We start from the raw sequence: 24,472 nt of genomic DNA, 5'->3' as shown, positions 1-24,472 counted from the left end.
GTATGACGTGCCGAATGAGGTGTTCTTCCTGGTGAATAAAGTGTCATAAATAAGTGTCCTGTCCTTATAAATCTCCCCTTTCACTCAGTATATGTGAAGTGGAACACGACCACGTCCCAACAGTCCTAGTTTAGACTCTCATCAACAGACGACTAGTTTTGAGTGCGGGAAGAGGTACTTTTACTACTTTTTTTGTTTGCTAAAGTAAAGTTAAGCAGCACAACAGTTCATGTGCTGGTCGTGGCCTAATTAGGACCCGAAGTAGATGAATATAAAGTGTACTTTTTAAAACAGCAGCAGGAAACTCTGTTTATTCATGCAGTGTGCGTATGTCAAAAGAGTAAATCAGATCAGAAGTTTGTGACATGTAAACGTGCACATCAACCCGATCACTTTATTTACTGTTAATGTAAACACCACCATTTTCTTTTTTTCGTAAAATGGAAAAATACAAATAAAAATCACAATAAATGAAAAACAAAACGAAACTAACAACAGTTACTGAAATAAAATATTAATTAGCAAAAATCAATAAACGTTTTCAGTTATTAATAAGCTCTTTACTGTGGCGGAAAATCTGGCCTGTGGCTGTTTAGGGAAATGCCTGTTCGCGGGTGAAGTTGCTGAGGCGATTAAATGCTCAATGAAGGACCGTAACCTTGAACACATCGCTAACGTTGTTAGTCCTTAGCGCCTGATCATAAAGGATGCGTCTGTGGCAGTGAAATGGAAAATAACACAGGTTATGAGACAGAAGTTGAACTTTAAACTTGAGGGCTGCATTTTTAGTTTCTTGTGCGAAACGCGGGTGCAACAGCAAAACAAGTCTGTCAAGCACAAAAAAAAACTTTATTGTAGCCTTCTACTACTGTATGTTTGAGATTTCATATTTTTACGAAGGTTGACAGGCTGAAATGTGCTGTTATTATCTTTGTTTTTTACAAAACATTGCTAATAATATTATCATCCATGTGGAGAGACATTTCCCCACAATGTAGAGAATACAAGGACAACACACACACACACACACACATGCACGCACGCACACATACACAAACAGACAGACACACACGATTTCATCTTTAATATGAATTAGTTTGTCTGAATTTTTCATAGTTTTTACTTGTATACTTATAAGGTGTTTTTTTTTTGTTCAATCTCAAACCATTATTTTATTTTTATTATTAAAATGTCTGCACAAGAGTTAACTAATCTGGGCAATTTTTTTTAACTTTGATGAAATTAAATGTCTTGCTTTGGTCTTCACTGGAAGTGTTCTGTTTGCTCTGCTAAACTATAATTACTAATAAAATAATATAATATAATTTTCTAAAACTGAAACTAAAACTAAATAAAATAAAATAAAAACTATATAGAAATGTGTTTGCAAAATAAAAAATAAACTAAAACTAACAAAACCATTGATGAAACTAACTAAAACTAAACTTAAATTTAAAACAAAATTGAAAACAATATTAAAATAAAAACTAATTTAAAAATGCAAAACTATCATAACCTTGTGACAAACGTAAGGTTAACTCCAAGGTAGCACTCCAGCTTGTCACTATTGAAAGAGACAAAAATGTCCATGAATAGTAATTACACAGAATAAGGCAGTCTGTCAAAACAAAACAAAATAAAACCATTAAAATATCAAGTAAATAAGTATTGTGACACTTGGTGCCACAGTGACACTCTTGTCCCAAAAATTATTTCTATACCACCATAGTCAATATGTTGTCCCACAGCGAGTAATTTTTCCCTGTTGCACCTACACAAAATTTGAGCGTTCCCCCACCTGCCAAACTCTACTTTAACCACTGCTAACGGACTTCTGGAAAGGCCCCTTGTGAAGAGATTCAGTTGTTCACTTTCATTTGGAACATCCCTACAAAAGGCCTCCCTTTTCCAAAGTGCCCTTGAAGGGCACAAAAAAAGCCGTTTGGAATTTTCCCTTTTTCAGGCATTATAGGAAAGATGAAATGAAAATGCTATTGAACCTTTTCTGAAGGAATCACATGAAAACTTTGAAAAGTGGAGCACCCATGTTTCTTCAGTTAGATCACAGCCTTTTGAAATTTTAATCATCACATTAAGCTATATTGTGATTCTTCTCTTTCCATCCCCAAATTTAAGACCTCTTGAAATTATAATTAATTCTTATGCCATTTAAGGTATTTATGGCCTTACTTGATACCACTAAATTGAAGGCTTATTAATGACCTGCGGGGACCCTGTATAGATAGCCTGTCGGGCAGGGAATGATACACTTTGGTAGCCCAACACAATAATAAGACACAATAGCCCTGTGACGTCGGGCTAGCAATTTTGCAAGCCCTGTTAAGATACAAATATGGTTATGAATTCAGGTTTGATTGAAAGTCATAAATGAATAGAAGAAACCCAACAAATTGCATCAAATGAGCTCTGAAATCAAATTAGATCTGTTTGCCACTTATTTTCAGATTCCCATGTCACTTTGTTGAGCAGCATTACACAGTTTCCCTAATATGTGAATCTCTCCTTTCGCTAGTGACTTGGAAAACAGAAAGAACTGTAAACAGCTGAAAGTCAAGGGAGACAGAGAATGAAAAGGAGTTAAAAATCGGTTCCATCTGGCCTGTCAAGTCAGCATTATGGGAGCAAGGAATCGTGGGTATTGTGTGGGGAGCGTGCAGCTGCTGGGAGCTGTGGCAGGCCAAGCTCCACAGTTCATGAAAGGCTCAGAAGGACAGACATTCAAGCAGCTCGGCAGGGCACAACAATTCCCTCCACCCACACCGTCCCCGACACAGAGACAAACCCTCTGTCATTACTCACAAGCTCTGTGGACTCGGGAATGAAACAGAGTGCAAAGGAAAAAAAAAGACATCCCTTTTGCAGCTCTTATCCTTTTTAAATTTTAATTAGCAGTGCCAGAGGGATTCGTCCAGGTGGGAGCATGTTTACAAACTCCTCATAATACCACAGATGCACTGATCATCCATCTTTTCTTGCCTCAATCTAAACACAACATGCTTGGCTGGTATCAGCAGCATTAGCGAACCTCATGCATTATATAAATCTCAGCGAGAGCCCTGATGAGGACCATATGACGGTGCAAGCTAAGAACCTGAAAGGGGGTTCTCTCTTTCCTCTGGTATTTATGCTGTAATCTAACCTCCATTCTCACACAGTCATGTCTGATTTGGTAATAACATCAACATAGGCTGTGAGGAAAGAAAGGAGGAAGAGTAATCTTCTCTAGTGCAAAATGGTCTCTGGTGAATGCAAAACCATATTCATTTTCTCTTAGGGGTTTTGACGTGAAGAAGCAGCTTAGAATATGCAGTAGTTTGTGCACTACTGCTTGTTTTAGAGATGTTAAAAGCTTAGTGGCTGATCAGTGGGGACCTTAATGGTGAATAGGGTGAATCAGGGTAATCTGGGAAATCTTAGATCTGATCATGGAGCATTGGAGATGTCGAAAGTGCAAAAAGTCCCAGAAGACTCTGATTCACCCTATAGACAGGAAAATAGAATTAAAACTCGGGTCTTTTCATGTCATGTGCAGAATTATTTTGACTGGACACAAGTTAACTTCTGCTATTCAGATTCAATAAGCGGTTTCATTTTCTAACTCTTTGGTCAATGATCAGCAAAACGAGCAAAGCTTCAATTTCCATGCTTAAGTAACTAAAAAAATCTAGCCTCCCCATGGTGTCATGTTTATTGACATTAAATGAGTCCCTTCCTGTCAGTTTAAGAATTCCTCCTCTTTAAGAAACTATGATGTGTTGAATGTGTGCATTGATGAACGGGGCGAATATTAGTGCATTCTATTTGAATAAAGCACGGCTCCGCTTGCAAATTGACCTGTCATCGCTGACAAGGCCATGGCCCGATGATCTTGTCTTGAACCCTTAACATTCCTCACTGTGTCACTCACCCAAGGAAGCTGGTAAGATAGTGTTTGTTTAAATCACTGATAAAGGAGCTTACTTTTTAACCACCCTTTGTTCAAGGACACATTGAACAAAGATGTTCTCTCTTCTGTTGCTGAAATTGCTAACAGAGAGGTGGCTGCTCAGTGACTGTAGAGTTTTTCAGCCATTTATATATATATATATATATATATATATATATATATATATATATATATATATATATATATATATATATAAAACAAGAACTATGATTCCAAGAATTTTAGTTTCGGCCAAGTCAAAATAAACAAAGCTTTTGTTTTATTTTACAGTGTATTCAGTATGAAATATTAAGGTTATGTGGTTTTCTGGCTATTTCTAAGAGAAATGGGTGCAGCTCTTGCTCTTCCTGTTGTAGATCAATATCTGAGAGAAAGAGATGATTGTTTCTTACTGAAATGGTGCCACTGTGCAGATGAAAGAGTCACATGGTCTCTGAGCATATTAAACATGGAAACTGGAGTAGTGTTTCATCATAATGATTAATGTTTAATGGTGCCAGTTTTTAGTGAGCAAGCTAAAATAAATATGCTCATTGTTTCCTGTGAAAGTGATATGTCATAATGCGTATGTATGCTGGTATTATGAGTTCGTGGCTTATGGTAATTACATTTAATGTTTTAGTGATACGTTATTGGAACAAACCCTGCTTCTTTTTTAGTCATCCATGCAGAGCAGACTGATGTGAAACAGCATCTTCAATAAGCAGCTTGTCAATCACACTCTGCAGGTCTTTTTTCCTTTCCAGTTTTTCTTGACATAAACAGGTAATACTTATCAGTCAATTTGCAAGTCATAACTAGTTTTTAATATGACAAAATCACTTTTACTTTTAGCAACTGCATCACCTATTCTTTTGTTTATTTGTAATTTCAATTTTATATTGTGTTTTTTCAAAGTAGTTTGTTAATTAAATCGAGCTGAATCTACTTTGCAGTCTCAGTGATAGTGATGCTTCAATAGTAATATATATTTCCATATTCAGCCCACTTTATTTTTACAACTATTCCCTTTTCAACAGCTCAGTGAAAATAATCGGTCTAGTTGGTAAAAAAGAGGTTCCAGAAAACGTGTGCCTCCATTGTCATAGAAAAGAAAATATTTACATTTTTGGTTATGTTTGGTCATAATTGTATCTTTCTTTTGCAGCTAAAGTGACTTTTGTAATAATAACAACAATAATTTGAAGTTTTCAGATGAAAACATTCCACCATAATCACTGCATAGTAAGGTGCCCTAACCTTTCAGTAGGTGGTCTTGTTGCAAACAAAACAGAGAGAAAGTCTATTATTACTGAAATAATGACCTCTCATCATACCTTTAAACTCAATTCTTAACTAGATAGATTTTAATTTGTGTGAATGTTCAAATCTTTGTCACTGAAATTTCATGAGATTACTGTAACAGCTCCTGTAAAACTCCAGGTTGAGGTAATTTGTTAACAATGTTCAAGCGACAGATGAAAACTCATCTCTTTCAACACTACTTTACTTCACCTTAAATAAAAAAAAATCTTTCTCTTTATTTATTCCTTCCCTCTCCAGCTGGTACTTATTTGAACAATACCTGAAATTTGGTATTACGAGCACCTCCTGTGTCTGTTTGCCTCTTTGAGATGAATCGCTTTATGCATTCCCCAATTGTAAGTCGCTTTGGATAAAAGCGTCTGCAAAAATGACTAAAGTTTGGGGTAAGAAAGATCACCCCCACCCCCCTGTAAAAACAGTAATATTGTAAAATATTACCATTTAAATAACTGTTTTATATTTTAAGATATTATAAAAATGTAATTTATTCCCGTGAAGGCAAAGATTCAGCACTCATTACTCCAGTCTTTGTAGTCATATAATCCTTCAAAAATAATTCTAAAATAATGATTTGGTGCTCAAAAACCATTTTATTATTAAACATATTATAAATGTTGAAAACAGTTTTTAAAGCATTTTTTGATCAATAGAAGGTTCTAAAGAACAACATTTATTTGAAATTGAAATCTAAACGATAGTGTACAATATAGTCTCTGTTCACTGCCTTTGTATTGGCATTAAGACATCAAGTCATCATCAATAGCGTTATTCATCAAGAGTGAATATAAACTGTAAAAAGTGGTGAAGTGAGCTGTAAGATTGAAGATGCATGTTCTTTGCAGTCCTCTGAAACAGGAAATGGCTGACAGAAGGAATGCTGTCTCTCCCCTCATCTGTCTCAGTTGGGCATTCAGCTCTACTGCTGGTTGGCTGACTATTGCATACAATAACTTCCTGTAAACAAGCCCCCCAGTGCACCCAGTCACACCCAACCCTCTCCGTATTTGAGTGCTTGTAATATTGACTTCCTTATAAACTGTATACAGCAGTACGAGTGAACGCATGCCAAGATGGGAGGTTTTCCTTCTGCATGTGGAAGATTTTTCCCACATTTGTCTCTGATGAGGCCCTTTAATTTGATGGGAGGAAGTGGCAAGTGGCATGCACATGGCACTGTGGTTGTGAGGAGTGGCTAATTAAGATGTTTCTGGGTGTGAATACAGTTTGCAGTGGTTGTGGTGGTTTGAAGAGGTTGTGATTGTGGTTAGGAGAACATCTGAGATCATAGTTATGTTAATAGAAAACTCTGGATTAATACAAGTTAAAGCCAGCATGAAATTGAAATTCTGTTTTCAAAATGCATGTTATTGATCTTATTGTTAATGATTCATCCATGCATAAGCCCATTCAAATACATTCATTGATTATCACAAAATATAATATAATATATAACACTTACATGAATTTGTTTGTTAAAAAGTGCTTTTTTTCTGAAGGAGAGAAAAAAGTTTTGTTAAAATCAATATTATGCTGTAAATTCTGTCTGTTGAGCTTAATTTTTATTAGATTTTGAGATATAAAAAGTAAAGAGGACCTGTTCATTGAAATCATTTAAAGGACTTGCTGTGCAAAGCATGGCCTTTTAAGTCTGATTTACTGCTCATCAAATAATTTTGAGAACTTGTTATGGCTTCAGCTGACAAAATGAAAAGCAGCCCCGTTTCTCAACAACTAACCTGATTCCCCGCGTGCCCAGAGCTCCCAAACCACAACTCCCTGACCCAGCTTGTAAACCTAATATCTTTCGTTAAACAGGGTCTTTTTTAGTCCTTAGGTGAAAATGTCATGGGAAAAAGCAATCGCTATCTAGTGAGCCAGGAGACTAGCTCAGCTCTGTTAATCTTGGCTACTCTATTCAAACAGACATTAATACAAATACACTCCAAACATTGCTTCATATACTAAAGGCCTTTGGCATGTCTCTCTGATTCTACAAACTGATTTTAGAACCTCTTTTATACTAACAGGCCATGTAAACCTGCTCTGCTGCTGTTCTTTCGACTGCATATTCCGGGATTGTTGAAATCAATTCACAATTTAATGTTGCTATTATTAGTGGTGCTTGGCAAGAATCACTATTATTATTGCTTGGGGGTCGGAAAGAAAACCCGTAGAAGACCTAAAACCAATATTTGCCTTTTCTAATGGATGTAGTTTAGGATTTTTACCTGACAGTTAATAAAATGGTCCAGAAATCCCATACAGTATGTTAAAGCAGGGATTGAGGTGGGCTTTTTTTATTTACTTGGTCCAGCAAGCAAGCAACCATAATACTGTAGCAACCACCCTTAACGCCCTAGTAACTGCATAGCATCATGGTAAAAATAATTTAGAACACATATAGCAATGACTTGTCAACCCCTAGCATCATGACAAAAACTTTTTCAGAATCATGGTTTTACAAATGTAGACATCTGCTTTCAAGCTGGCATGTATTTTCTTTCTGTGAATGATATGTGGTCAGGGATTTGTTTGCATGCCAGGGATGATAGGGCTCTTCTTTTGTACAGATCAAGGTCTATATTTGTTGTGTTTTGACTCATATTTTCCAGAAAGGGTTAATCCATGAGTTGTACTTATAGGCAAAGTATCTATTTCAAATGTGCCATGCCTAAACCTTTCGTAGCCTTTCTTATAATGCCTAGAAGAATCATTTCCCACTATTCATGTTCTATCAACATTATCCATTGAATATGTTCACAGGTAAAAGTGAACATACATTTGTCATTTCCTACTGTCATAGAGCGATCATCAGCATAATGGTTTCAAGCACAGAAGTGTTCAGTACCTTTACTTTATTGGTCATGATACAAACGTTCTTACCAAAGTAACTTATTTTAAGCAGGTGAGGTGGCCATCAGAGGGAGATGACTGCCAACAAGAGTTCCAAAACTGCACCAAAAGCAGGAGCGGCTAAAGGTCCACAGGAAAACTCAGACAGGTAACAGTCATGATGATGAGTCAGCAGTCTTTGTCCATTGTTTGTGCTTTTGTGGGTTTTTACAGAAAGCCGATTCACAGCAGAGATTACAACTCTAACTATTAAGTTTTAAGAATTGCTCTAATTAAATGAGAATGGCAGTGACCACACCACAGCTATGATAATAACAACAAAACAATATTGTTGGAATCACTTTCCAGCTCATGAACAGTTAAAGCATTGTCAGTTAATCAGAATCCACTCGATTTGAGCTCAAGCATTTAAAGCAGCAGGTGACATAATTTCAGTGTGCAATTAAACATTGTTATACATTTTTATCACTTTCTTATTTTAGACGAATCCAGTCAGAGTTATATAAAAAAAATTATTTGATCTTTCAAGCTGTTTAATGCCAGTTAGTGGGTGTTGCATTGCTTCAGTCCAAAAGAAATGAAATAAAAAGCACCCATCCATAAAAAACAAAGTTCTCCTGTAGCAAATCGATGCGTTTTTGTAAGAAAAATAACCATATTTAAAACGTAATAATCAATTTAAAGTGATGAAGAAGTGATGCCTGTGGAAATGCAGCAGAGGATATCAAAACAAAACAATGGTCACTAATTAGAAGTACAAAACCAGGATTTGTAAAGAAGAATGTCAGAGGATTTTGATATAAGCCATGAGGAGAATGGTTGTCCTTTGCTAAAGTAAGGAAACTTTGCTTCTTTTGCTCCTGTTAACAAACGTTTGTTTTCACAAGACTCACCGGTGCATGCGCATTGCTGACCTCATAGGTCATCTGCTCAGAACTGCTTCCTTTTAAAAGCTAGATTCTAATTATATGATATTCTAATTATATGACCAGCACCTGTACAGTAAACGTAGACCCAGTAGCTTGGGTGTCACTCTTAAAGACCGTTTACACCAAGAACAATAACTATAAGATAACTATAACAGTAACTATATTAACCTCTACACAGATGAACAATAGCACTGTTCATTCTAAGCATGTGCTGTAGATTTGATGTCTGCCACTTAAAATGCTTGAGCTCTTTAAAGTTGAATGAGTTCTAATTGGCTGTCAATGCTTTTATCATTCATCAGCTGGAAAAAAAATCAAACAATATAAAAAGAGATTCCAACAATATCGTTTCTGCGTGCAGTTATTGTTAGTTGTGCTGTGGAATCTGTTATTATTTAATACAGAATGTTTTTTTCCTACTTTTTTACAATTATTATTATTCTTGTTCTTATCTTTATCCTTACCATACTTGGTGTGAACGGGCCTTTAGCCAGGAAAAGAGAAGGATATTGAGGATTGCAATTGTTGGAAAAATAGCTTGCCATTAATTCTGGGCAGAGAGACCCTCTCACTACAGTATGTCAGTAGTTCAAGAGAGATCACTGAGGGGATTCTCCACCCCAAATACTCAATCTGATCATGTGATTTATGTTAGCAAACAGAAAGTATTAATAAATGTAGCAGGAATTTTTGAGGCTGAGCAAGTCAGAAACAAAGTGACAAGCTGAGCAAAAATAGCAGGGGAGCATCAAGAAAATGCTTATTATATTTCAACATCTGTTTCTGCAGTCATTTACTCAGGAAAACATAGTGGTTTGAAGGACATTAGCAAAGTAAATTTGCAAAGTTAATTGGTATTTGAGGGCTGCACTGTGATGCGTGATGCATAAATTGAGTCTTTTAATATGTCATAAATGATTAATGTTTTAAATATGCCTAACAAGATTTTTTTGGGTATAAAAATATTTTTAAACTGAATTACATTTTAGTGCGTGTCTTCTGTCAAACATGGTAAAAAATGCATGATAATTATTTTTGGTTCAGAAAATATAAACTTAATCAAGACACATTCTAATGTATGGGGACAAAACCAAACTTAAAGCTGTATTGCAATTTAATTTTTATGATGCTTGAAACACCCTTTTCATCTTTGTAGCTATAGAGAGAGAGAGAGAGCGAAAGAGAGAGAGAGAGAGAGAGAGAGAGAGAGAGAGAGAGAGAGATTAATAATCATAAAAAATATTTATAGGCAATGATTTCTTATGATAACCAGAACTTCTATCTATAATTGAGGAGTAGTTGAAGTAAATAATTGAATCCAGTGGTGCTTCACAGGCCAAACTGTTGTATACAAAGCTAAAGTAAACATCCTGGTTATGAGCAAAAGCCAGGAAGTTGATTAGAAAATAGGCTCTGTTCTATTTGTGGCCTTTGCTTAACTATGGGGCTCGGCAGTTGCTATCAGACCAATAGAAGAAGGAACAGTCCTTGAAGAGTGAGAGGAGTTACTTTTATAATTACCTATGAACATTCTCTGATGTCAGAGATATTTACTAAAGTAGATTGTGATTTATGTGAAGAGGTGTGTGTTGGTCGGTGATGGCATAGTTTCTGCTAGCCTATCTTCCTAGACATGGATATTTCGACTTCAGCGGTAAATCACAAGCAAATAAGGATGCTGAAGAAGCAGATTTATGTCAGATGAGGGTGGCGGTAGGTAGGCCTTGCACTGAGAATATGCCCCTTTTAAAAGCAAAGAAAATAGCTGAAAAGATAATTCAATCACAGATTAATTTTCCATATTTCTGTGGGGGAGAACCCACCGGCTCTGGGATTGACATATTTATTTTGATGTGCGTTCCTGGAACCTCATAGTTTCACCATCCTGGCATGGTTCTCTAGCAGGAAATGGCCTGTGGTTGACATTGCCCTTGAAACCCAGGAAGAGCCAAACCAGCTCTGGCATCCCACTCAGTCCATGTGTGGCCAGACCAGCTGGCTTCCCCAGAACGGGCCTTGTTTTTACCGGGCCTGTCTGGCCTCTCAGAGAACCTCCTCAGACCGCAGACACAAACTCATGGTGGACTCACTGAAAAAATTCTCAAACTGATGTTTTCTTTTGTGCAAAGGATTTTACATGAGCCTAATATTGCAGTTATAGAAACAATCGTTTATGCTCTGTTGGAGTGGCGGCCCAGGCAGTCGTGGAGGTATTTTTAGACATACAGTTTTATTCTATGGAAAACATCTGAACAAAGATGATAGAAGCTTAACTGTGCTATAAATACCAGCCTTGATGCAAAGATTGTCCTGCTAAACAATATCCTCCATCTCCTTTTGACAGATTTGGCATCTGTCCATCCCTTCACTTTGATTATCCGGGATTAGACTGTTGTTCTCAAGCCAGGGATCCATTGTAAGGACTGAACCTCAAGAGTCTTTTTCAACACAGTATATTACTAGTTAAGAAATAAGAGTTTATCTGCAATGGTTTTGAATATTTAACACAGATATGGCTATAATGAAAGTCGTGACATTTGCCAAGTATGGTTACCCATACTCCGAATTGGTGCACTGCATTTAACCCATCCAAGTGCACACACACAGCAGTGAGAAGTAAACACACCGTGAACACACACCCGGAGCAGTGGGCAGCTATATATCCAGCACCCAGGGAGCAACTGGGGGTTCAGTGCCTTGCTCAAGGGCACTTCAGCCATGGGTATTGAGGGTGGAAGAGAGCACTGTTCATTAAATCCCCCCTACCTACAACTCCTGCCAGCACCGAGACTCGAACCGGCGACCTTCTGGTAACTAGTCCGGCTCTCTTACCATTAGGCCACAGCTGCCCCCAATGATGTACTTGATTGTAATTTATTGCCATTTCTTATTATTATCATTGTTGAAAAATGTTGTGCTGCTTAATATTTGCTTGGAAGCCGTGATAAAAGAAAAGCATTTGTTTGAAATTAGAACACAAAATTTTGTATGGTTTGTAAAATTAATATGATTTTAAAAGTTGGGTACAGCAGATTGTGCAACGAGTGTCTAGTACAGACAAGAGATGTGATTAAATATTTGGAATATTTGGTGATGATGTATTTTGTGATTGTGTGGGGCTGACTGTATATTCCTTTCCACGCAAAACCTGTGAGGATGCAGGTGGCGTGGCATTTTTTTCTTCCCTTTTTCTCGGGAAGGGCGTTATGTTGAGGTTTTTAGTTGATCTGTCCCAACCTGCTCCCTGGATCATCTTGGCCTCCCCCCAGCTTCCACTTATTATTCTAACCACTGCTGTGTCATCAGATCTGCCTGCCTCAATTTCACTGAGGTGTGGGGCAAGTCGAGTTCTAGTTGCTGGAAGCTCATAAGCAGCATTCGATTTTGAGGTGGATGAGAAAGTGTTTGTGTGTCTAAGGTGACTGAAATAAGGTCAGCAGAATCTTTCATCTCATTGCTCAGCAGTAAGCAGCGTCTGTTTGCTGAGTGAACAGTGGGCCTGAAAATGATGTGGAGGTTGAGATTGACATGTAGGCAAAGAGAAACAGTTGCTAAAGGGGACACACGGCTAAGAAAAAACGCTGAGGGTTAGTGAGGGTGAGTTCATTTATATCTCTTAAGTCTAATGGATAAATAGTTTTTGTTTGTGAGGTCCATATAAATGATTTCCAAAGTGATTGTGTGAGGGAATCCGTATATTAATTTATACTGTTCTATTTTTGTTGGCATGATGTGGAGGATTTTACACTGACAAATTTGCATTAGATTGTTGTTGTTGACATTTCCTTTTATCTAAAATATTCTCCTTTTGCATTACTTGTAGCATTATGTTACTTGTCCTGTTGACTTTTTCCTGATTAAAACAGTATTTATTAGTTCTCTTATTCATGGTTACTGTTTGTGAGAAAATAACACTCTTCTGTACCAAACACAATTTGTTGGATGGTTTCTTACTCTTTCTGCTGATTTATGCTTGTTTCAGGTGTCAATCTGTGTCCACACCTCCAATTCTTACCACTGGAAAAGAGTCATGTTCCTCTCACCTCAGTGGCAGTGAAGACGCCAGTCAGCAGGGAAGGTGCGCTAAAGCTGACGCTAAACTCTGGACCCAAAAGAACTGGAGCTGTAAGACAGCCAGCTTGAGAAGTGGCGCTTCGCTCTCCACTGACTTTGAATGCCAAAGCAGCCTCACCAAATCTCAGAGCATTAGCTGTCTGGACAAGAGGCTCAACATCCAGAACCCACCAAGTGGCAATAACCGGGATCAGAAGGAGAACCAGCCACAACAGGCCGCCACTGTGGGGGATGGATTGAATCCTGGACCCCTCTGCTGGAGTACTCTTTCGGTAGGACCTACAACCAAGCACAAGCGCACACTTTCACTCAGTCATACAGGGACCTGCATCTCATCCGTCACCATACGCAAAAAGATCTCGGAATGGGAGGGTCGAAAGGCAGCTCTGCCTAGAATGAGCCTCTGCCTGGAGAAGAGGCCCGGAGGTGGGAGCGAGGGTTGCCCAAGCCTGCTGTCCTCACCCTGCAGTGAGAAAACCTTTGACTTTAAGGGTGTGAGGAGGATGAGCACAGCATTTTCCGAGTGCTCCTACCCTGAGATTGAGGAAGATGAGCAGGTATCGGATCGAGAAGCTCCTGTAAGGTTTCAGAAGAGGCCTTCAAAGACAGAGTCCTCAGGGATTTTCCTCCGCACGCTCTCGGCACGCAAGGAGACCTCAGCTGTGCTCAGCCGCATTCAAAAAATTGAACAGGCCTTGAAGGAAAGTCCCTCTTCGTCTCCTCCGCAGTATCTTAGTAATTGCTACAGCCTTGACAAGTCCAGACAGAAGTCTTTCATTATAAGTGGAACAGAGGACTTGGACAGCACTTGTGGCAGCAAGCGGAGCAGCATCTGTTCTGTGGCCACCGAACCCGAAGCTTCTCCAGGGTCTGAAAGACTCTCTAAGCTCAAGCAGAGGTTCAGCATCAGCTCTACCAGGTCAGAGAGCCCAGAACTCTCTTCTGCACAGGTCTCTCCTGGAATCACAGTGAACCCTTTGCCCAAACCCAAACGAACATTTGAGTATGATGCCAACCGCAACCACAGAGGTTTGTTGCCTGGTAATGGACTACCTCCCACCACTGAATCTCCACCTCCACTTCCTTCCAGCCCAGCACCTGCTATAATGAGAAATTCAAAGAGAGATGAAGGCTTGCCTAAGAAGACTCAAGATAGGTGAGAAAGATGATTATCTTCCATATTTTTTGAATGTCAGTAGTGGTATGTGGCTTTTGGCAGATTAATTTAACCAAAGCCACTTTTTGGATTAGTACTTTACTGATGAGTACAGGGGTAATGGTGATGGCCCATGGCTTGTTCTTTGTGAGGATCAAACTGGCACCTTCCTTTTACTAGGTGGAATCTTATTACCTTCAAGCAAGAATGCAAATTCTGTCATGATTTACTCACCATCATGTTGTTCCAAACTTGTATGGCATTCCTCTGTGGAGGGCCAAAGTTTATCAGAATGTTGACATTGATTTTTTATTCCATACAATCCAAGCATACAGCTATCATAGTCTATCAAGATTTAAGTACAAAAAAGTATAATAAAAGTGGTCCATATGACTTGTGTTCTATAGTCCAAGTCTTCACCCATATGAAATTGTTGTGATGAACAAACTGAATGTGAAGTTGTTTTTCAAAACAATCTCACATCTAATATGAAGTCGAGCATATTAAAATATTCTGTATTAAGCATTTATTCATTTAGGTCCCTCTAAATAAATTCAAACTAAAGACTAGCTAGACGGATTTGTGGTGCACAAAAAACAACAACAAAAAAAAACATGTCAGCTGTGGAAAAAAATTACTGAGAAGCAATGAATTTGTGTACTTCCACTTATTCGCTTCCCCCACAAAGAAGAGATCATTTATTTTTTTGGGATAATGAAGTGTATAAAACTCAGAAATGTTGAAAAGGATAAGGACCACAGGCCAAGCATTTGTTTTGTTGATATAGTCCTAGACTTTGAATTATTGACTTTTGTTTTTGACTACATAGTCTCTCACAGTGTATTGGCCTCTACAGATTCCTGTTACAAATCAAGTAAGCAAAATGAAATTTCCTGTCAGGCATTTTACAGCAAAAAAAGATCAACATGGAGATGCTCATTTTCTCAGTGTTTAGTAATTTTACCATATTAGGTGAATTTGTTGCTGTCAAATGTTACAAAATTACACTGTTTTGTTCTGTGTAAGGCACACATCATCTTGTTGCCTTATTTTATCTTTACATTAAGATTCAAACTGTCATTTCTGAAACGGGCAATGCTTAATAATATTTCTTTCTCCAAATTTATTTCAAAAATAGCATCAGCTAGAACTTCCTGTACCAACAGTAACATCAAACACTTTTGAATAAATTTTTAGAAACCCATCAGCATTCATTTAACAGGGTGAGATGGAAGAATACAGAAAATGAAATGTTTTGAAGGTTCAAAGACCTTAGATACTTCATCTCTTCTTTTTAAGTAGATATAACACTGCCTCATGGTGTTGCTTTTTGGCTTTTTTTGAGGGCTCTCATGTTGTTTATAGCTCATATTCCTCATGGCCTTGTGAATGATCTTTGGCACATGGATTGTTTAGCCCAGTAACTAGGTACTGGGAGCTGCCAGGTTCTTGTGATTGAGAACCTCATGTGCTGGAGCATTTCTACTGCTCTACATTTGAGCCCATGTTTGACATTCTTGTGGCTGGTCCAAAGTCCACTGTTTAAAGACTATAGGCAAGCAAACAGATTGTGTCATTAATTTGAGCTTTCAACATTCTGGTTAGCTTTTCAGCCAAATTGTGAGTAAAAAAGGAATGGAATAATTTACAAATCTCATAAAATTATATTTTATTCACAATAGAATATAGATAACATATATCAAATGTTGAAAGCGAGACATTTTGAAATGTCATGCCAAATATTGGCTCATTTTGGATTTCATGAGAGCTACACATTCCAAAAAAGTACGGACAGGTAGCAATAAGAGGCCGGAAAAGTTAAATGTACATATAAGGAACAGCTGGAGGACCAATTTGCTACTTATTAGGTCAATTGGTGAGATGATTGGGTATAAAAAGAGCCTCTCAGAGTGGCAGTGTCTCTCAGAAGTCAAGATGGGCAGAGGATCACCAATTCCCCCAATGCTATGGCAAAAAATAGTGGAGCAATATCAGAAAGGAGTTTCTCAGAGAAGAATTGCAAAGAGTTTGAAGTTATCATCATCTACAGTGCATAATATCATCCAAAGATTCAGAGAATCTGGAACAATCTCTGTGCGTAAGGGTCAAGGCTGGAAAACCATACTGGATGCCCGTGATTTTCGGGCCCTTAGACGGCACTGCATCACAAACAGGAATGCTACTGTAATGGAAATCACAGCATGGGTTCAGGAATACTTCCAAAAAACATTGTCGGTGAACACAATCCACCATGCCATTCGCCGTTGCCGGCTAAAACTCTATAGGTCAAAAAAGAAGCCATATCTAAACATGATCCAGAAGCGCAGGCGTTTTCTCTGAGCCAAGGCTCATTTAAAATGGACTGTGGCAAAGTGGAAAACAGTTCTGTGGCCAGACGAATCAAAATTTGAAGTTGTTTTTGGAAAATTGGGAGGCCATGTCATCCGGACTAAAGAGGACAAGGACAACCCAAGTTGTTATCAGCGCTCCGTTCAGTAGCCTGCATCTCTGATGGTATGGGGTTGCATGAGTGTGTGTGGCATGGGCAGCTTACACATCCGGAAAGGCACCATCAATGCTGAAAGGTATATCCATGTTCTAGAACAACATATGCTCCCATCCAGATGTCATCTCTTTCAGGTAAGACCTTGCATTTTCAAACATGACAATGCCAGACCACATACTGCATCAATTACAACATCATGGCTGCGTAGAAGTAGGATCCGAGTACTGAAATAGCCAGCCTTCAGTCCAGATCTTTCACCTATAGAAAACATTTGCCGCATCATAAAGAGGAAGATACGACAAAAAAGACCTAAGACAGCTGAGCAACTAGAAGCCTGTATTAGACAAGAATGGGACAACATTCTTTTTCCTAAACTTGAGCAACTTGTCTCCTCAGTCCCCAGACATTTGCAGACTGTCTTAAAACTGTCTTCTTAAAAAGAAGAGGGGATGCCACACAGTGGAAAGCATGGCCTTATCCCAACTTTTTTGAGATGTGTTGATGCCATGAAATTTAAAATCAAGTTATTTTTCCCTTAATATGATACATTTTCTCAGTTTAAACATTTGATGTCATCTATGTTGTATTCTGAATAAAATATTGAAATTTGAAACTTCCACATCATTGCATTCTGTTTTTATTCACAATTTGTACACTGTCCCAGCTTTTTTGGAATCAGGTTTGCACGTAAACAATTAAGTACCATCTGACCATAGGCAAGAACTATACGTGTGTTGTTCATTTAAGCACAATGTCCAAGCCTCTCTTGTTGCTCATTGTTTTTAATAAGAAGAACTGTTGAGGAAATTAAACACATTTAAGATCCTCATAAATGAAAGATGCTTTCATGTTCTCAGGTTGTCTGAACTGATTTGTGATCATCCAACTGAAAGATGAACGCTGTGGTTTTTCTTTATCTCTGTTTGTTTCTAGAGAGTCGTGTGAGTCAGAAGATGCTGTCAGCCTGCCTTCCTCATACCCTTCCTCACTCACAGAGAATGGCACAGAGAGCCACAGTCGGCCCAGCTCCAAAAGCACGCTCGAGGAGAACGCCTATGAGGACATATTTGGTAAGAACATACAACAGTTGGTGATAGATCCTGCTTGCATCCTTTTGATTTTAGGCTAAAAAGTAGCTGATGTATATTAAAATACTTTGGGGATAAACCTGTTATTGTTAGAGATATTTATTTGGAGAACAGTTATGGTGCAAAAATATTAGAATTTCATATTTACAGTGGGTATAGTAAAGAATCACCCCCCTTTAAAATAAGCACATTTTGTTGCATTGCATCATTCTGCTATGTATCTCATCACCGCAGTAAGCAGGTAGAGGACGAGACCATATTACAGTGTCTGACATTGTACTTACAAGTTCACACACCTCTTTAATGTTATATTTAGTGATCTTTGACTGGCGAAGTCAAACATCATTAGTTCCAACGTGAATAGCAATCTTCCTGAATTTATGTTTAGAATTAGCCAGCACTTTTAAATTTGCCAAGATGTCAGGTGCTGACACTGAGTGGGAAGAACCTGTTTAATGTTTTGATCTGAATGGAAGAGCTGTGTTTTGTCCCGTGACTATGCCGCATCACAGTCACCTAGTTGCCCTGCTGCTCTGCAACTGGAACCGAACAATGTATGGGACTTGCTAAGCTAGTCGCAACCAAAGCTGTATCTAAGGCCCTCACATTCTTACTCTCCTCAATTGAAGTTTGGAACACAGACTCTCCATGGATCAGGACGTCGTTCAAAACTGAAGAGCCAGGAGGAAACTGGTCAGAGAGGATACCAAGAAGCTTACAGCAACTCCATGTGCATTTGACAACAATATCACAAATTCTCCACAAATGTGGTTTGAATGTGAGGTTGCATGAAAAAAGCCACTCAAGAAATGCCACATGCAGTCACGACTGAGCTTTGCCAAAGCTCACCTTGAAGTTCTGAGGCAGATGAGACTAAAATGTAATTACTGGCCTCAAAACCAAATGATGTCTTGAAGAAATCCAATACTCAACATCCAAATAACAGCATTCCTGCAGTAAAGTATGGAGGTGGTGATATCATGTTATGAGGTGTTTCTCTGCAGCAGAGACTGGAGCACTTGTCAGGATAGAAGGAAAAATGGATGAGGAAAAACACTGTCAAATTCTTGAGGAAAATCTGCTGCCCTCTGCCAGAAAGTTGTTCATGGGAAGAAAGTCCTTCCAACATGACAATGGGCCAAAACACACAGCAAAACTGAGCACACAGTGCTCGAAGGAGAAAAAGGCGAATGTCCTTGAATGGCCCAATCAGAGCCCAGACTTAAATCCCACTGAAAATCTGTGGAATGACTTGAAGACTGAAGTCCACAAACACTCACATCAAATTTCACTGAACCTGAGCAGTTCTACAAAGAGGAGTGGACATGCATTGCAATGTCTAAATGTGCAAAGTTATTATAGACATATTCCAACAGACTAAAGGCTGTAATTGAAGCAAAATGTGGTTCAAAAAAATACTGACATAAGTAGGTGATCCTTTTTCCAACTCAGTGATTCTGGTTTATATATATTTTTTTCCTCATATGTTTGTGTTATATCTTTCACTTGTATGTTAAATTGAGTAAATACAGTTGGATAAAACAAAAACTGTGTCCGACTTCAGGTTGAAAAGCAACAAAATGTTATTATTTTAGAGGGGGGTGATACTTTTCTATACTCACTGTTGAATTAAATTTTTAATAAAATATATTTTATATATTTGTACATTTATTGATTTCAAATATTTTAAATGTATATAATTTTGACTACATAATATTTACAGATATTTTACAGCATAAAATCATAATAAAAATAACTAAATATTTAAATAAAGTATAGTAATACATTTTTTTTATATAATTTATCTTTTATATTTTATTATTTAATGTTTTTAATTTATAAAATTATAGTCATCTATTTAGATTTTATCTATTTAAAATGTTATATGGATTGCATTTTTATTGTTTGTTGATTGTGCACTATTTACACATGCCCTGGTTAAATCCTCTTTTTTGTCTACTGAAGGTGATGAAGTACTGGCATGTGGTGCTGGCTGATTTTAGGTGCTAAACTCCTTCCTGGCAGGAAATAGTCTGTGCACACTAACACTCAGACCCTGTGGGGCTTGACAGTGTTACAGTGTTCTAGCGTCTTGCCCTGTGGCCAGACTGTAAATCTCTGTTTTGTCAGTGCTGATGAGGCTTGGGCATCAGGTGCTGTTAAGTGGTCTGACTGAATAAGTGCCTAGTTGGCAAACAAGCAGAAGGAGTTTGTGGTTTGGTAGGCTTGAAGTTTATATGCCATTATATCAGTTCTACAGCCAAAAATAAAGCCTTTGCTAATTATTGTTCTTGAAATGATGATGGCCACTTGGTCCAGGCGGTGCATGAATCTCTAGCAGTTGTGAAGTGGGTGACTTTTTTCCACTGACAAAGGTTCCATTCTTCTAGCGAACACCTCAAGTGTGGGATCAAGTATTGCGGTTGCACATTTTTGCGAATGCTGATTAGTTCCAGAGAAATATATGGCCTCTGTGTGCCTCTTTGCTCCAACCACTGAGCTGGGGATTGGTGTAACATTCTGACAGAGGCATATAAGGGTGGTCTTCAGAAGCAACAGGCTGTGGTTTGCATATCAAATGGTCTGCTTCCTCAGGCTGTCAACAGGGTTTCAGCCCTAAAATGTCACCAACTGTTAAAAACGTAAACATTATTTATGGTATACATAAATAAGGATTCAACATCCTCTCAGGTTAAACATTTGGGCATCATGTTGCTTTTAGGCACAAAGCTTGTCTGGTCTGGTGGCAGTGGTGAGGTGTCCCTCATATGCAATGAACATTAGTATAGTGATAATGGATTGGCCAATTATCTCCAGATGGCTGGGTCATGTTACATTTACCATGAGATAAATGTAACATGAAGGGATATCTTCTGCTTGTTTACATGTCACAGGGCCATTCCTCATCTCACATGACCGCATGGTGCTCCTGGGAAGACCACAATGTGGACATAAAATGATTTTGTCTGCTGTGTTGCTTTTTATTGGTAGTGTACTGCTCACTTACACATCTAGCTCTGAAACATCCTTTCCTTTGAAATCCTTTTGTGTAAAAGGAAGGACAGTATGTGTTTTGGTTAGGGGTGCCCACGCTCTCTCTCCTTTTGTCTGTTTGTTTTGTGGAGATCCTGTAAGCAGAGAAGTTGATTAGTACCTTCCTGTACATGAGTGGTCAGGGAGGCATATCATTTCTCCAGCATGCTGTCATTACATTGCTTCATTTGGGAGCCTTACAGAGCACTCTGTGCAATTGCTGGCCTGTCATTGTGCCTCTCAGGCTTAATGGCACTAGGGCAAATCTCAGCAGTACATCTCGTAAGGTCAGGCTGTTGTGTAGATGATTACTACATTATATGGCCTTTTGCCGTCTTTTAAGCTTTTCACAAGAAGTTACACTGATTATTATGTCCAGGTTTACTTAGTGGCACTTTTGATACCGTTGTATTGTGCTGAAGTGTTAAATTGTAATAAAATGGGTGAACAAGGGCTAATATTTCATCTACAAGATGCAACATGAATTGAGCAGATATGATTGCTTTCTTTTGTAGTGCACCTGGAGCCGTATTACACAAATGTCCTATTTTAAGTCTCACTTTTCTTTCTGAAAACAGCATTCAGTATTTTAGATTAGGATGTTTCTGTAATATAATGCATGTTGTGTATCTAGTGGAGGGAAACAGGGCAGAAAGATGTGTGATATGCCAGTCTCTTACAGTAAGAAAACAACAAAAAACTAGGGCACTGTTTTTGTGTGGGTTGTGCACAACTGTTATTACATCATATTGAAACTGGCCACATTCAACTGGTTGGTTTCATTACATTGCCTTGACAGCCAGGAATTGGTGACTAGGAAAGAATGATTTTAATTAGAGGATTATTTTATTATCCATCATCAATTTTAATGGGCTCGGTAAAACATTTTTTTTAAGAAATTTATATTTCATTCCACAAGTCTGCCGTAAATGTGAAAAATATTAAGCATCATAGCTGTTTTCTGTTGGAAAAATATATATAAAAATATATATTATATTTATATGTGTATATATTACTTATGTGTGTGTGTGTGTGTGTGTGTTTGTATACATATTTTAATTATTAGCATTACCAGAAGAAGTCGTAGGAGACCAGCATTTGTTGATGCTTCATACATGCTTCCACATTAGAGTTAAAAACTTTTGCAGGCCCTATTCAGGTCATCTTGTTCTCGCTTTACGCAGACTATCAGTCTGCCAAAGTTTCTTAAAGGGGAAAGCACAACTTAATTTATATCCTCAAGTGTTTGGTGAACAAGTGATCCACCCTTTTACATGAGAAAACATGTTTGCAAAAATAAGATTAATCTAAAACCCGTTTTAACAAAGAGGCCATCTTCACAACGTTTATAATGTTTTATTTATTTGTAATTTTTTTGTGGAGTCTTGTGCAGAGTCAGACTAAAGTTCTGCACTGTCTACATTATCTTATCTTGACTCATCACTGGCCCTTATTTCTGGAGACAGTGTGCTGTCTAAAGGCTTATGTCCAACAGAAACTGTTTTTGGAGACGATGCACTTGAGTTTCAAGCATGCCAGCAGTAAACCTCCATGAATAATCCTTTCCCAGCACTCAATAGCAGCCCCGCTATGTGCCTCTGGCTCCTTTTTGTTTCATTATCATCTTCCACCGGTTTCCATGAACTCAGCCCACCTTTTCCCTATCAGTTTTTCTCTCTCCCACTCACTCCTTAAGAAGACATGTTACCTTGCTACCTTTTAAGTCGGCTCCTGGGCAGCGGGTGTTTAGTTTTAGTCTGAGTTGTTCTCTTCTCTTCTGCAAACAGAGAAAGAGAATCCATATGAGGATGTAGATCCAGTGAGGAGATGTCTGGCCAGAAATTCCCGTCTGTTACCCGAAAGGTCCCGGGACTCACTCAACAGGATGTGGACCTCCCAGGACAGGAAGTCCATTACACCTCCCCAGGTAGTCTCCTTTGCTGCGTAAGATAGAGATGATAGCACTTGCTTTTCAATTATTTTTATTTAAATCAATGCTTTATATACATGAATCAATTCACCATATGTTTTGTACATTTAGTAAAGTGTACAACGTTTTGTAGTGTATGCATTTGTATGTATTTTTATGCACTTTAAAATTTTGATTTAATACACATGTCTGCACCTTTTCATGATGCTAAAAGATTGATTTCTTATCAACTTCCCTCTCACCAGCTGCCCTCTAAACCGAGTAGTCAGTCTCTGCGGCTGCCAGGTCCTGCTGACAGGAAGAGCCAGCGCACATCCCGCCTGTCTAAGAGGCACAGCCATGATGACATGCTGCTGCTACCCCAGCTGGGCGTGCCTTCCTCCTCCTGTGGCCTACTAGATGACAGCCTGAACCCTTCCACCGGTACATTGGCGTCCCACAGGCAGAAACGAGTTCCCAAGGTAAACAATAAGGCTAGAATGAAGTGAAGTGACCCTGTAATGGTTAAACATGTCTGCGTAACTTTTCTTGTAAATCTGGGATTCCTAAACTTTTTGTTAGCAGAACTCTTGATCAAAAATATTTTCTTGAATTAAGTCAGAGATTTTAAGTGAATAGTTATGAGGGTTATGGTAACGGTGTAATGTTTACGTGACATATAACAGTGCTTGACACTAAGAATTGTTTCTACTGGCCAGTCAGGCCAGCGGTTTTTACTTGTACTGCCGACATTTTCACTGTCACCGCCACAAAATAGTTATTGTCAAAAATGATTATTGTTTTCAACCAGTGTTATTTTGTAATCTAATAAATAAGCTTATAACAAAAACATTCTCAGGAAATATTACAGAAAAGACTACTAGCCTAACAAATACAAAGTTCAAACATTATTACCGTATTTTTCGGACTATAAGTCGCATCAGTCCAAAAATACGTCATGATGAGGGAAAAAACATATATAAGTCGCACTGGACTATAAGTCGCATTTGTTTAGAACCAAGAGAAAACATTACAGTCTACAGCCGCGAGAGGGCGCTCTATGTCTTCAGTGTAGACTACAGGAGCACTGAGCAGCATAGAGCGCCCTCTCGCGGCTGTAGACGGTAATGTTTTCTCTTGGTTCATTTATCTTAGTTCATTTCTCTTGGTTCATGTCAAATTCATTTTGATAAATAAGTCGCACCTGACTATAAGTCGCAGGACCAGCCAAACTATGAAGAAAAGTGCGACTAATAATCTGGAAAATTCGGTAAATTGAAGAGTCAGTAATAAATGAAGAACAAATAAACAAATGGCAAGCAATAGTACAAATAAATACAATAAAACAATTATAGAAAATGAAACAATGCTTTGTTTTTCAGGTTTGTGTGTGTTCAGGTACAGAAATTGAATAATTCAATTGTTCAACATTGTCTTCACTGTATACATTAAATATAGATTAATCCTTGTTAAAGCTACAAAAGTTATTCAGTGATGAACAGTGAAGGATTTTCTCTTTGTCTTTTGTTGTTTGATTAACATTAATGACGCAGACAGCAGCAGCTTCATTATGCTCAGTTTAAGACCAAAGTCACGGATCCAATAAAATCTTTCACACTGGCCCATTGTGATCCATGATAATTGCTTTTAAA

At 38.2% G+C, this 24,472-nt stretch overlaps 1 protein-coding gene across 8 annotated transcripts in view; it reads left to right on the top strand.

Moving 5' to 3' along the window:
* LOC132104561 (DENN domain-containing protein 2B-like) overlaps nucleotides 1–24,472 on the top strand; it is a 62,597-nt gene that overhangs the window by 15,439 nt on the left and 22,686 nt on the right. For 3 of the 8 annotated variants that reach the window (XM_059510135.1, XM_059510145.1, XM_059510125.1), the window contains exons 2-6: nucleotides 8,178–8,273; nucleotides 13,037–14,284; nucleotides 17,724–17,860; nucleotides 22,699–22,838; nucleotides 23,087–23,302. In XM_059510135.1, the coding sequence (XP_059366118.1) occupies nucleotides 8,200–8,273; nucleotides 13,037–14,284; nucleotides 17,724–17,860; nucleotides 22,699–22,838; nucleotides 23,087–23,302 (1,815 nt within the window). In that variant the 5' untranslated portion in view covers nucleotides 8,178–8,199. Of the gene's footprint in view, nucleotides 1–8,174; nucleotides 8,274–13,036; nucleotides 14,285–17,723; nucleotides 17,861–22,698; nucleotides 22,839–23,086; nucleotides 23,303–24,472 lie in introns of all 8 variants that reach the window. The other 5 variants (XM_059510152.1, XM_059510140.1, XM_059510161.1 and 2 more) reach the window with 3 other exon arrangements.

This window comes from Carassius carassius, chromosome 2, assembly GCF_963082965.1.
Source record: "Carassius carassius chromosome 2, fCarCar2.1, whole genome shotgun sequence".
NCBI lineage: Eukaryota > Metazoa > Chordata > Actinopteri > Cypriniformes > Cyprinidae > Carassius > Carassius carassius.
This window is presented reverse-complemented; position numbering and strand designations above follow the sequence as displayed.